The sequence below is a fragment of the Caretta caretta genome, chromosome 3, assembly GCF_965140235.1.
Source record: "Caretta caretta isolate rCarCar2 chromosome 3, rCarCar1.hap1, whole genome shotgun sequence".
Classification (NCBI taxonomy): Eukaryota; Metazoa; Chordata; order Testudines; family Cheloniidae; genus Caretta; species Caretta caretta.
In genome coordinates, this window is record NC_134208.1 from 124,841,704 (window position 1) to 124,857,023 (window position 15,320).

At 42.0% G+C, this 15,320-nt stretch overlaps 1 protein-coding gene across 12 annotated transcripts in view; it reads left to right on the forward strand.

Annotated features, from left to right (window-relative positions):
• Positions 1 to 15,320, forward strand: part of QKI (QKI, KH domain containing RNA binding) — a 317,720-nt gene that overhangs the window by 233,028 nt on the left and 69,372 nt on the right. For 10 of the 12 annotated variants that reach the window (XR_007355754.2, XM_048844060.2, XM_048844063.2 and 7 more), the window contains one exon: positions 10,197 to 10,340. The exons of the other annotated variants lie outside the window; for them this stretch is intronic. Coding sequence is in view for 9 of the 10 variants with exons in the window: in XM_048844060.2 (XP_048700017.1) it covers positions 10,197 to 10,340 (144 nt within the window). In the remaining variant the exon portion in view is untranslated. The remainder of the gene's footprint in view (positions 1 to 10,196; positions 10,341 to 15,320) is intronic. 12 annotated transcript variants of the gene reach the window in all.

A 15,320-nucleotide genomic window follows, 5' to 3' on the forward strand; every position in this document is an offset into this window, starting at 1 on the left:
ATTTTTCTATTTTTGGTTTGCAACATCACCCTGAAGACTTAATGTGCTATAATGTAGGCATATACTCCTGTTAAAGCTTTACAAAGCATTGAATGAAAGTTCACATTCATTGGACTATTGAGAGTCTCATTATAATTGAAGAAATAGAGGGGACACAAGAATAAAATAAGGTTGTTTAAATGGCAAAAATTTGGGAAGTGGAAATAGTTCTGAATATTAGAAGATTGTATCATGGGTTTTTAGAGTATGTGTCAGCATGGACCCCACTATAGATGTGTATATACACAAGACCAGAATGTTTTGACTAGTAGTGTCCATCAGGGCTACGCATGCACCCTGTGCCTCCTTGTGATCCTATAAAAAGGACATAAAAGGGTCACGACCTTCTATCTGACAGCCCATGGCAGAGACATGGAACCTGGCAAGTATCCAAACCATTAGTTCTTAGTTCAGACTAAACTTATTATAAGGTGGATGCACAACTGGTTGAAAGACCGTAGTCAGAGTAGCTATCAGTGGTTTGCTGTCAACTGAGAGGATACATCTCGGGGTCCTGTGAGGTCAGTCTTGGGTGTAGTACTAGACAATATTTTCATTAATGACTTAAATAATGGAGTGAAGAGTATGCTTATAAAATTTGCAATGATGCTAAGATGGGAGGAGTTACAAGCACTTTGGAGGACAGGATTAGAATTCAAAACAACCTTGACAAATTGGAAAAAATTCATCAAGATGAAATTCAGTAAAGACGAGAGCAAAGTACTTAGGAAGGAAAAATCACACGCACAACTACAAGAGGGGGGAATAACTGGCTATGTGGTAGTACTGCTGAAATGGATCTGGAGATTATAATGGATCATAACTTGAATATAAGTCACCAATGTGATGCAGCTGAGAAGGAGGAGGTAATTGTCCCTCTATACTCTGCACTGCTGAGGCCTTTGATGGAGTATTATGTCGAATTTTGGGCACCACATTTTAAAAAAGATGTGGACAGATTGGATAGAGTCTAGAGGAGAGAAACAAAAATGATAAAAGGTTTAGAAAAGTTGACCCATGAGGAAAGTGTTTTTAAAAAAAAAAAAAACAAAACCTGGACATCTTTAGTCTTGAGAAAAGACTATTTGGGGTAGGGAGCACCTGATAGGTCTTCAGATATGTTAAGTTAATATAAAAAGGATGTGATCAGTTGATCTTTGTGTCCACTGAAGGCAGGACAAGAAATAATGGTCTTAATCTTCAACAAATGAGATTTGGTTAGATACTAGGAAAAACTTTCTAACTCTAAAGGTAATTAAGCTCTGGAATAGTCTTCCAAGGGATGTTGTGGAATCCTTGTCGTAGTTTTTAAAAAACAGTTTGGACAAACAGCTGCTAGGGATGGTCTAGGTTTCTTGGTCCTGCTTCAGCACAGAGGGCTGGACTGGATGATTTCTTGAGGTCCCTACCAGTCCTACATTTCTATGATTCTGTTCTTCATAATCTTTAGAACCCGCTTTTGATTTCCTCCTTCCACTGCTGTGACCAAACTTTAGTGGTCAGGATCCCTCCCCCTCACCCCACATAGCGCCTCAAAATGATGGGCTCGACATCTGAGGGCTTCAAGCCCTATCATTCTGTAATGAACTAATCCCCTACTCCCAATGGACAGGCACAGTGAGTGTCACATCTGCCTGTGGGGAATCACATACCATGCAGGTGTCTGGTATGCTTATCCTTATCTGTGTAGACTCACGAGATGCAAGGCTGAAACTCTGTCTTCTGAAACAGGCCATGAATGTCTCATCAGACCCAAAGGAAACAAGCTCCAGAAACATTTGCTGGTGGACAAGCCACCATGTATGAGTACACCATGGAGCAGACAGATTGTGCCTAAGTGTGCAGAAGATTGCACCAAAGAAAGATCTGGCACACAAGTAAGTGTCATAGTTGAAGCTGACACCAACATTTCTGTTATCAAAGCCAAGCAATGGAAGGGGCTGCTCTGAGCATGAAGGCAGAAGCTCAAGAACCTTAGTGTCCTTCCATAAGAACAGACACAACAAAACCTCCAGAGAGAAGCCCTCCAAACCCTACATGGCACTGGGGCCTGGAGAGCAGGAGTAGAGGATAAAGCAGTAGTTTCTGCTAGCACTGATGGTGCTCCGGTTGACATTGACCTGGCTTCAGGGGATGAAACTATAATCAAAGTAGGTCCATTATTGATGCCGAGACATCTGCCAGCACTCATGCAGACTCTGGTACCAAGAGTGTCTTTCATGTTAGTGCCCCATATCTAGGAAATCAACATCTCCTTACTGTCATCAGGAGCATACATCCCTGTCACTGAGCAGAGAACCTTCCCTTCTGAGGTCTGTGATTACTGGCTAAGACAGATTTCCTATAGGCCCCAGTCGCTACCCGTCCATCAAGACCATGATTAGTCCAGGTGGCAACCAGCAAGCCATCCATATGTATACAATACACCACAGTGGCCCTTTCAGGAGTCTGGGGGCCTGCCTTAATAGGAGCTGGTCTCCACTCTTGGGTAAGAAGTCCCCTTTGCCAGCAGCATCCCCTGACCAGATTACTGATGCCAAAATATCAGCAGGTGCTGGATCCAGGGATTTGAGCAATATGAATGCCCAGTCTCATCACTGAAGGACCTCTCCTCATCATCACCAGAGGAAGCAGTACCCTCTGCACCACTACTGGCACCAGATGACTTCAGAGCATTCCAGGAGCTCTTTGTTGGATTGTCAAGATTTTGGAGATCGAGTCGTGGTCTCAGATAAGTCACACAAGCTATTTTACATCCTGTCAGTTTCTGATTCAACTAGAGTCACCCTCCCCATTAACATGGGAGAACCAAAGCTGGGTGAAAGCCTCGTGGCAGGCACTAGCCACTTTAACACCAATGGCACAATCAGTCAAGAGGAGGTACCAGGACCACTTCAGGGTTTGAATACTCCTGCACTCACCCCAACCTAGATTCCTTAGTCGTATCAGCCATATGAGAGAAGTTGACATAGATCAAAAGCATCCTTAAGGACAAACACCACAAATGCCTTGACCTGTTTGGGAGGAAGTTGTACACCTCAACTTTGCTGCAATTGCAGCTCAGGCACAGCTGGTCAAATATAACTTTCTTATAAGGGACAAGGTGACATCTTTGCTTGCTCCCTCATGACAGCAGAGAACTACTGAAGGACATAATGAAGGAAGGCCAGTTGGTGAGCAAGATGACCTTGCAGGCAGTGATATAGGTCTCAGACACCACAACTGGCTGCCATGATGAGCATTTGTAGAGCATTGTGACTCCAAATATCACAAGAGATGCAGGCCATTAGCAACTAAAGTAGCCAGAAGTGCTGTATTTTATCTGCTTAGCTAAGATTAGTGTAAGGTTTTAACTAAAAGTGTAGCATTTGACTTCAATCTTGAATTTTTTTTAAAGTCAAATTTTAAACAGTTGCCCCGTGGCTTCTAATTATACCTCTTAATTTGATCTCTGATATTAAATGAAAAATGTACTCGCACTATTACCTGTGGTATTTTTTGTTTTTGTTTCTTAAGTCTTCCAATCTTTTCATCAATTTGGTCTTGCAATGAGAGCTACCTCATTGATCAGTTTTAGATGAAGAAAGATGTTGGGATAATGAAATGTATTAAATACTTATAAGCCTAAACGTTTTGCCACTTGTGTAAGTGTTTATGGCTGGTAATGCGGCTGGACAGAATTTTTTCAAGAAATCTAGGAAAAACGCATAGCACAGGCATTCATATTCATAGTATACACCGTATTTTAATTTAAAAAAAAAAACTGCCTTGTGGACCACCTTCTCTCCCATTTTGATCACACAGGTCATTTCCCTTCGCATTCTCAATTATACAACATCCTTCTGGTAACTATATACATCGCTTATGTGTAAAATAATTTTGAGAAAGTAGTTCAGGTTAGCACCTGGAAGTGAGAAGAGACATCTTCATTTCACCAGTAGTTTTCCTGCACACAACAGTTTATGAACCCATCTTAAGAAACTAAATGAAGTGACAGTTTTCTACAAGGTCTTTGTAACACATTGCTTTTAAGCATCAGAGCTTGCTTGCAGGCACCCTGAGTAACTTAAAGCCTTTGATTTTTATTCCTGTTTTTAATTTTGCATAGTTTATTTTCCTATTTTATTATATAGATGTCTAAAGCGGTTCAAATACAAAGTAGCTTTAGAAAGAATGAATTTTTTATCACCTGATCTGCAGACTTTAGTGGCAAGGTAGAGAGAGAGGGGGTGGAGTTTAAGTAAGTCCATTATTCTGTCTAGTAACACTGAGGATAGTGAATAGCCGTACACAAAACTGAGTAAGACAGTCACAACATTGGGCTAAATTTAGGATGCTGAAACTTCCAAATTAAAAGAATGGAGTAAAATTTCACCTGCCAGTTTATATAACTCGTAATATGGTTTAATTTAGCAGACAAAATAGTTTGGTTGTAATCTTCTCTAATACTATTGTTCCACAGATCATTTTATTCAGTAGTAATTTTCTATATCTTCTTCTGCTTGCCACTTCTCATATATAATTTAGCAAAACCAGTCAGGAATACAGTGAGATTTTTCAGTCTAAAATACGATTTTTTATTTTGAATAAATTTGTCTGAAAATTTATTTTTCAGAACCTTCTTTTTATTCAGATTTTTCTCTGCTCAGAATTAAAAGACACTTACTCCACATAGTTAGTCTGGCTGCTCTGTCAACAAATGTATTTGGCTCAACAGTATTGTCCAAATCTCCTCTTATAAAAGTAACACTGAAAAGTATTCAAAACACTCAAGTGGCATTGTCCCTGCCAGCCTGGCTAAATTGCTCAACAGGACTACATGAGCAGGCAAGCTTTTGTTAGCTGAAATTCACTTAAGGCAGCTGGAACTTGTAATTCTTTTATTCTGTCTCCTCTGCAACCCACTCCTAACCATTCTTTTGTCACCTTGCCTTTCCTCTTTTCCCTACTTCCTAAATTAAGTTAAAATAATAAAAAAAAAAAATCTGTATTGGTAACTTTAAGTCATCTTCCAAGTCAAATACCTCAATGAAACTTAAATTTTCAAGCTGCTTAGTCTCCACTTCCCTTTTAATGGCAGCCCTGGGAGGGGAGACAATTTCTGAGATTTACTGCTTGAAGAGAACTGGTATATTTTAAGTAAAGATTTGACTGAATCGGGAGCAGATTTGTCTCCCAAATCAGTTTTTTCCGAATTTGGGAGGGGGATAAGAGAGGATAGGGGGATTGCAGCTCTAAACTACTGCTTCCTGCTGTTCCCTCTCCTCCCCCCCCCCCCCCCCCATGCTCCGAGCTGCTAAGTCCACATATTATATAGGGCTGGAAGGGACTTCCTGGCTCAATAAATCCAGTTCCTTGCTGGCAATCCTGACATATAATCTCATTAATAAATTTATCAAACTCCAATTTAAAACTAGTTAGGTGGTTTTCCTCCACTACTCGTACTGGGATGCTGCTCCAGAACCTCACTCCTCTGATGGTTAGAAATAATCTTCTAATGTCCAGCCTAAATGAATTCAGGACTAGTTTATACTCATTCTTGTGCCAACATTGTCCCTTTCCCTATTATTGTCTCCTAATCTTTCTTTAGTAATTATTTCACAAAGAAGGAGAATGTATTGCATAGCTCCTTTAACTTTGTTTTTAAAGGAATCATAGCAGTAAACCACTCCAAAGTGATCATTAGTAGGCTATTGGTACACTTGTCTTGTGATGGAAGGAAAAGAGCAGAAAAGGAAATCTGTGCCATTTGCCTAGTAATATACATTCTTTTGTGTCTTATTAATATATTGTTGCATGATTGTGATACTACAGGGGTATGACAGGGCAATTAGATTGTGGTTATGGACAGTGTATTCCCTATTCCACTATAGTAAATAACATGGGTTATTCACTAGTGGTGAATGTGGAGACTGAACATATCTTCAGACCCCCGGATAGAGCAGCAAAGCACCCTGGCTTCCTGAGCCGCAAGATTTACTGTGTAGCCCTGCGGTTCCGCACATCCAACTACCAGACTCTGCTAGCAAGGTAGGACTTTAATAACTGTGTCAAGATAGCAAAGTTCCTGGAGGATCTGTCACAAGGACAAACAACAGCTCTTCCAGACCCTAGTGGAGGAAGGCCACCTGATGGCCAAGGTTAGCCTCCAAGCTGCAGTGGAGACTTTCTCCTGCCACAGGCATCGTCATGTGAAAGAGATTCCTAGCTGCAAGCCTCTGGCTGCCCCTGGGAGGTCCAGACCACCATCCCAGACCTCCCCTTCAACGAGGACAAGTTCTCTTCTAAGAGAGTCCCTCCCCTCTCTGTAAGACTTGAGAGCGAGACTCCAGTCTCTCAGGATTTACCCCTGGTGCCCTGTTGAAAACCACAGAGGTTGCACTCCTGTGCACCGTACCAGCCCAGTTACACTCCGTTTCAGGAGCCTCTATGATGCTGCCCTAGATCACAGCATCTGCAACCATCAGCCACAGCCACTTCTTCCTTCATAATATGGTATCAACCTAAGATCCATTTTTATGTGAATTTGAAGAGCTGCAAGCCCCCCACATCACCACCCCCAGCCTCCTCTACCACCTGTGGGGGCCAACTTGCCCTATTCACCCACAACTGGGACAAGATCACCATGGACTGTTGGATACTGGAGATCATACTGCACGGTAACTCTATCGAGTTCCTTACCTTCCCATCCTACCGGGCTCCCCCCTGGGCATCTCTCGCATCGCAGCCTCCTTCAACACGAAGCTGACGCTGTCCTGATGAAAAGTGCGATCGAACCAGTGCCTGACTCCTTTGTCAGCAATGGCTTCTTCTCCCCATACTTTCTCATCCAAAAAAAGGGAGGAAGTCTCCACCCTTTACTCGATCTCCAATTACTCAACACCTTCATCAGGAATTGCAAGTGCCGTATGGTGACACTTGCATTAATTATTCTCTCCCTTCCCCAGGGAGCATTGTTCACAGCCATTGACATGAAAGATGCACACTTTCGCATTGACATCCGTCCGGCCCACTGTAGGTTGCTTCATTGGGGGGAGGGATAGCTCAGTGGTTTGAGCATTGGCCTGCTAAACCCAGGGTTGTGAGTTCAATCCTTGAGGGGGCCATTTAGGGATCTGGGGCAAAAATTGGAGATTGGCCCTGCTTTGAGCAGGGGGTTGGACTAGATGACCTCCTGAGGTCCCTTCCAACCCTGAGATTCTATGATTCTATGATTTCAGCGTGGGCGACAACCACTACCAGTTCAGAGTTCTTCCCTTTGGCAATGCAATGGCCCCAAGGGTCTTTACCAAAGTCGTTTCAATCGTCGTGGCCCAACTACGACTACAGGAGTACTCTGTGTTCCCTTACTTAGATGACTGGGCTACTGGTGACATCAACCTTCACCGAAATTATGTCGACCATCCATGCTCTCTGCTTGCTCCTTGCCACTCTTGGCATCTATGAACGAGGAGAAATCTGTGCTTGTCCTGACATAGGTAATCCATTTAATCGGGGCATGCCTGGATTCCATGGGAGCGCAGGCCTTCCTCCTGTCAGACAGTTTCGGCACCCTGATGGCCCTCATGGCAGCCCTACATTGCAATCCACGCACCACAGTGCACCTCTGCCTCCTCGGCCACATGGCGGCCTGCACCCATGTGATGCCACATGCCCACTTGCACATGTACTGTCTGGAACTGTGGCTCCTTTTGTCTGCAGACCCCACATCGCCCACCTTGACACCATCCTGATTGTCCCATGTGCCATCTGGGCATCCTTAGCTTGGCGGACCAATGCTGCCAAAGTGCTACTAGGCACCCCTTTTGCCACTCCCATCCACACAGCCACCATTACCATGGATGCCAGCCTAGCCTGTTGGAGTGCCCACCTGGACAGACATGCCACCCAACGGGCTCGGACACAGCGCAAAGCATGTTTGCACGTCAATATTCTGGAGCTGCGAGCAGTCTACTTAGCCTACCATGCATTCCTGCTCCTCATCCGAGACCAACACATTCAGCTCCTCTCCGACAATATCATTGCAGTGGCATACATCAACAGACGAGAGGGTACCAGGTCCCAGTCACTGTGTGGATTGTGTCCGCCTCTGGAACTGATGTATCCACCACAGTGTAACATTCCATGTGGTGTACCTCCTGGGGGCACTGAACTCTCTGGCACGCACACTAAGCCGGACCTGGTTCCTCAATCAGGAATAGGAACAATACAACCCCACTCTTCGCTCCATCTGCAATGTTTGGGGCACCCCTCGCTGGTACCTCTTTACCACTTGCAAAAACTGTGTGTTCCTGTTCTACTGCTCCTAGGAGTTCAGGGAGCACGATTCGCAAGGAGATGCTCTCCTCTTTCCAGGGTGGGGTGATCTCTGCTACGCCTTTCCCCCTGTTCCTCTCCTCCAAATCCTGCGCAAGATCCACTGCAACCAGGCCACGGTCATGGCAGTTCTGGTTTTCAGATCTGCTCAGACTCTCCGCCCGCCACCCAATCCATCTCCTCACTCTGCCATACCTCACCCAGGACTGAGGCAGAGTTTGGCACCCCAACCCAGACCCGCTTCAACTTACAGCCTGATTTTTGGATGGGGCTCGCACATAGACAATATCTGCTTGACATCAGTATGGCACATACTTATGCACAGCAAGGAAGATTCCACGCAGGCATGCTACACAGTGAAATGGAAGCGTTTCACCTACTGAGTGTAACATAGCTGTCTCCTCCTTTAGGACATCTCCATCCCCACCGTCCCAGACTACCTCTTAGAACTTAAGACTTCAGTCCTTGTCCTTAGCTCGGTGCGGGTCCACTTAGCAGCGCATAGTGCTTTCCTCCTGCTGGTGGATGGACACTTTGTCTTTACTCATCCCACCACCACCTGATTTCTGAAAGGGCTGATGAACAGCTTCCTCCCAGTCCTTAAACTACCCTCACCCCTGTGAAACCTCAGTCTTATGCTCTCCGCCCTCATCAGACCTCCCTTTGAGCCCCTGACCACGTGCTTCCTTTCACATTTATCCCCTGGCATGCCATCTGCTGAGCGGTGACCTGGCGCGCTCTACATACCTTCACCACCCACTACTCCATCGACCAATGAGTGGTAGAAGACATGGCTGTCGTCCGTGCCCTCCTGCAGAAGGCGATACCTCTTGCATTATCGCACCCACCTCTAAGCTGATCACTTCTTGATACTTGCCTGCATTTGGAATACACATGGGACCATCACTCAAAAGATGAAGAGGTTACTTACCTGTAACTGGAGGTTCTTCAAGATGTGAAATACAAATAAGGACCACATGACCCACCCACCATCCCCTCTGCTGCAGACTGGGCTAACCAGCGGTAACAGGGTGACTGAAGGAACGTTGCCCTGCATGGCCTCTTATAATCTCACCTGGAATGTGAGGCAACGTATGATGCACATGCAGGTCAACGGACACTGCTGTTTAAAATTTCCAGCACATGGCATGCATGTGCATCTGCATTTGGAATACAAATAAGGACCACACATCTTGAAGGACCTTCAGTTACAAGTACTTAAGTAATCTCTTATTTAATCAACAATGTGCTACATCTGTTTAGACACTCCTCTCTGGGGCCATTTAAGGATTAAAGGTAATTTTGTCCCTATCCTGCTCTTTCTTCCACATGCTGGAGGAAGGGGTTACTTGTTCTAAAAGTTTTATTCATTGCAGTGCTTGCTCTTTTTAAAAAAAAAAAAAAAAAAAAAAAGCCTTATTCATTTTCCTGTTATCTTAAATGAAAGAGGAGTTATTTTCGTAGTCAACTGGAAATTTTGCAGTTTCATATTCATGCCCCCCACCCCACCCCATTAACATTAACTTTTTAAATTGTTTGAACACGGTAAGTAAATTTGAATACTGTCTTAGGTTAACGTAGGTTGTTAAAAAAAAAAAAACTTTTATTCAGTTTTCAGATCTGCTCAGACTCTCCCTTCGCCACCCAGTCCGTCTTCCTACTCTAGAAACTCTTGTCATCTGTTGTAAGGCACCATAAGTTGTGATGGTCGTTTTTTGTTTGGCTTTTTTAAACCCTAAAGACCAAAAAGGTTGATAAAGATTGCATGAAAATACAATAGCCAAGGAAATTCAATAATTTCCATGTGCCTTTGATTGAATTTATTTATTTATTTATTTTAGGAGGAACAAAACAGAGGCAAGCCAAACTGGGAACACCTGAATGAAGATTTACATGTATTAATCACTGTGGAAGATGCTCAAAACAGAGCAGAAATCAAATTGAAGAGGGCTGTTGAAGAAGTAAAAAAATTACTGGTACCTGCAGTAAGTAATTACATTCAGATCTCTCCAAATTTTGAGCTGTGACTTCTAAAATACAGATTCCAAGTAATATTCCAGTAGTAAGAATAAGGCTGCAGTACAGAAAACCGCAGTTTAAAAACATAATTTTTCACAACTATTTTGCAGTGTCCCAGTTATCTCAAAATTTAATTGGGGTAGGTGGGGCGGGGAGGATGGAATTTAGCCTTTGCAATAAACAGAGTTGTTTTTTTCAGAGAGATTTTGATCTTTTTGTATGTGACATAATAAATGGAAATCTAATCCCATTAAGGGAATGCTAATTAAAGTGTGCTGGAAGAAAATGTGATACGCTTTCATGTGTGTCTCTTCTATGAGAAGACTGGGTTCACTACTTTTAAGGGAAAATAATAACTTTTCACGAAGCAATCAATCCATATCTCATCTATGTCCTCCTCAAAGAAAACCTGCACACCTTCAAAAGGCAAGCCCAGGAACTTAAATTCATAACTCTCCTAGGCACTAAAAAGCATGGACTCAGTGGAGACATTGATTTTTATGGCTTATTCTAATAAATTTTAAGGAACAGGAGGGAAACTGAATTTTAGAATTAACAGGCTTTGTATGTATGTATATTGTTTTTCACTTAGATTTCACCTTTAATGTGGAAGTCCCTATATGTATAACGTGTTCGCAATTGTTTTACTATTAGAACTCAGTGGTTTTTAGAAGGAACACCAAATAGATGTTTAGTCTGGAAATGCAAAACGAGTTAACTATTTATTAAAGACAGAATGTGGATTACGGTATTAGATATAAGATGCCCAAGGTAAATCATGAAGGGAATAAGAGATGAATTTGCTCCTTATTTTTAGCCAAGCGTAACTTGAGAGAGTTATGAATGAGTTATTTTTGCATACAATGAGCAGTTGAAATGAGTGAGTAACTTTCTTCCATGATGCTGGCTAACACTTTTAGTTTTAAGTCTTAGTATTTCCATTATATAACATTATTTTCAGTTGTTTGTAGCTGTGTTAAATGCTAGCTCTAAATTACTACTTAAATGAGAACTGTTTTCATAAAAATGTCTTCAGTGCTTAATTGGCTATTTTAAGTTGTAAAAATACAGTCAACTTTTACATAACTTCCTATGGTCCTCCACTTCCAAGTGATTGTACGTAAAATATTTTTCCTATTTTTAGTCAACAAGTACCTGTAAAAGCTATCCCTTCTTATTCCAAAAAGGTCTAATATTTTAATACTAAAAACAAATATGACATTTATCTGTATAACTAAGGCTTGAGTTGGGAGGGTCCCAGAGCTCAAAGAATGTCTACACTGCAATTAAACAGCTCTGAGACTGACTTAAGTTTACATGGGCCAACCACAGGTTTTTAATTGTAGTGTAAACATACGTATATGTTCATCTAGGCATGCCCCCTAAGCCTTTATGATGATGATTAATGTGTGATACTGCTGAGCTCCTTTCCCCAATGAATGTGGGAGCATAAGCCATCAAATTCTGCAGAAATTGACATCTTTTTTTTAATTAAAATTCTAGCACTTAAGGTTGTAAAGTTAGTCTCATAAATATGAAGCAAAACTCAATTGATGTCTTACTGTTTTCCTGCATCTGCTCACTATGAGCCAGCCCTAGTGCTTCTACTTATGGTCAGAGCTTTGTCAGGTATCAGTGGAATGAAATTAACAAGATTCCAGTTAATTTCTCTGCTGCTATTTAAAGCCCTGTGGGCAGCTATCATGAAACTATCAAGAACAGTGTGACCTTCATACTGCAGCTTGGAAAAACTGAGACGGATCAGAGACTGGAGTTATTCGAGGGAAGCTCAAAAACCCAGAAAGTATATGTGTGATGTGGGAGAGAGCAGCGTGAGTGTAAAATAGCTTAGAGAGGTTTAGTGTGGTAGAGATTTGTCTGCAGGGAGCAGCCATTCGACTCTGGAGGTGTTGGAGGAGATGGCTAGAGGGGAGTGGAACTTCACATTTATTAGTTTGCAAGCTAGAGGATTCTCTCTTCTTCCCCCCCCCCGCCCCAAAATGTGGAGGCTGCCTCCACCCCCCCAAGTCAGCATCTTGGGACAACACCGAGGTAGAAATTCTAGCAGTTTTGCTTTTTCCAACATTTGGGGGTGATCTTTTCATTGCCCTGGGACCTGTGTCAGAGTGGATTGTGATGGAGACTGTCAAGTGCCTTTCTTAAAATCTATAAAGTGATAATGGTATGCCAACAAAAAATTAACATAATCAAGGCTTTATATCAAGTTAAGGTAAACACAGACTTGAGCAAATAGTTTAATATAAGCAGTGGTTTCAAACAAGGCTACATTCTCCTTCCTCTTCGGGTTGACATTCTCATTGGCATCATCATGAGAAGAAATGTAGATAGATGCAACGGATGCATCCTGTGGTTTAACAACACATTAGAATATTCAGATTTTAAGGATGATGTAGCTCTTCTAAGTGACAACTTAACCAACATGCAAGCAAAGACCAAAAAATTGTCCAGAATCGCAGGACTGTTAATAATCAGTTATGAAAAAATGAGATTCTCCACCTCCCCAAGAACTCTCAATTTAAGAAGGAAATAATGTCACAAATTGTCAAGGGAGCAGCAGTATTCCCCAAATTAAACAAATCTTGGTTATCACAAATCTATAACTTAAAGACTACCTTATAATGATATTGGCACCTTAACATAGAATCATTGAAATGTAGGGCTGCAAGGGACCTTGAAAAGTCATCAAGTTCAGCCCCTGGGACAGGTGTTTGTCTAAATTCTTAAGAACTTCCAATGATGGGGTTTCCGCAACCTCCCTTGGAAGCCTATTCCAGACTTTAGCTACCTTATAAGCAAATAGTTTTTTCCTAATATCTAACCTAAATCTCACTTGCTGCAGATTAAGTCCCCCTGCTTGTTGTTTTACTTTCAATGGACATGGAGAACAATTGATCACAGTTCTCTGCATAACAGGCCTTAACATATTAGAAGACTGTTCTGTTTTCTTAAGACTAAATATGGCCAGGTTTTTTTAACCTTTCCTTGTAGGTCGGGTTTTCTAAACCTTTTATCTTTTTTGTTGCTCTGAACTTTCTCCAATTTGTCCACATCTTTCCTAAAGTGTAGCACCCAGAATTGGAGGCAGCACTCCAGCTGAGGCCTCCCCAGTGCTGAGTAGAGCAGGATAATTACCTCCTGTGTCTTACGGAAAATGCTCCCATTAATAAACCCCAGAATATTATTAGTCTTTTTAGTAACTGCATCACACTCACTGTTCACTCAGATTCAATTTGTGATCCGTTATAACCCAGATCCTTGTCAGCAGTACTATCACCCAGCCATCAGCAGCTGCTTCCAGACCATAGAAGCAGGGATATAGAGGCATGTCCACTGCGTGGTGGATGGTGGAAGCCTGCCTTGGGGAAACCCAGAAGCATTGCACTGAATGTAATGGAATAAAGGTGCCATTAACCAACAGTATCTAGGAGAAGGAAAACTGATTTCAAACCAGGACCGACACACCTCACTTAGCTCTCTTTAGGCAAGTCTGTCTATGAGAAGGAAAACTCTTCAGTTCTAAGCAGGCCAAGCTCCTCAGCCTTGGAAAGCAAGCAGAATGGGGTAGAACCACTGGTTCCAGCCAGCTGGGGCTATGACATGGCATTCCCGTGAGCGAGATGGGGTGAATTGGTCTAACAAGCCATTACATCTGAAACTCACTTGTTATAGAAACAGTACAGTAAATCAAGCTGACTATATAGATTATGATCCAGGATCAGACCTAACAAATGGAAATGGTCATGAGTTTCGGTTAACTGCTATTGAAAGCTGAAATGTTAGAACTCCGTTCACAACAAGCTAGGCTGAGCTAGTAGCGGAGGAGTTAATCAAGTTACAGGTTTCCCTTGCTGCTGTATAGGAGACCTGTTGGCTGGGTACTGGAGTGCTGACAATTGGAAAGTACACTTCTCTTTAGTCAGGACATCAGGAAAAGGTTAGTTATTAAATAGAATGAATTTATAACAAATGCTGAGTTTCGTCAACTTGCAACAACCCCATCTCCAAAGGTATCAGTAAAAGATGATGGAGTCATCTGGGATGTGTTGGAATGTAGCATAGAGCAGCTGGAGAAATGTACACAAAAGGAGCTAACCGAAAGAATTCACCCCTCTGAACAATATCTAGAGAGGGATAATTTATGAGTCTTCATATAGAGGACATGCAAGGAATAGCTCAGAATAGACAGATCATGGAGTCTTGTTTGTATCCTAAGCAATGTCTGACAGTGTAGGAAATAAAATGTTCTGGAGATAGTAAAACAAGTATTTTGCTGTGATCTCTTTTGTAGAGCTGCTGTTTTACTGTTTTTGGATAGGAACTGTGGTCTGACTTTAAGGGTATGTCTACTCTGCAATTAAATATGCACACCTGTCCTGTGCCAGCTGACTCGGGCTCATGGGGCTCGGGGTCCAGGCTGTTTAATTTCAGTGTAGACGTTTGAGCCCAGGCTCCAGTTCGAGCCCAAACTTCTACACTAGAGCTGGATCATATTTTCAAGAACTTCTCACATTTATCATTTGTAAAAGTAAAGGGAGGAGGGGCTGCTAATCTCTCTTCTGACAAAATTCAGCATACATAGAGAAAATGCATGTTTTAATATTAAAAACAGACCTTACCTTACAGGATCCCACAATAAATTTCATTTTATTGAATCTTCTTTATGGCCAGGTACAGGTTTAGTCCAAAGGGCCTAAGTCATGTGGGTGCTTTTGAACAATTAATCTGTATTATTTAAAAAATTATATATTATTGCATTTTATTTTTAAAGGAAAATATTAATATGAAAAAGAAACAAGATAAAAAAGCAGAGTAGATGGACTCTGAAGGCTAAGTTAAATTTTGGTTTATGCCTTTATGATGTATGAAGACAATTGCTGTTTTTAAATATTTTTTTTTTAATTTTAGAAATATCAAATCATCTCTTT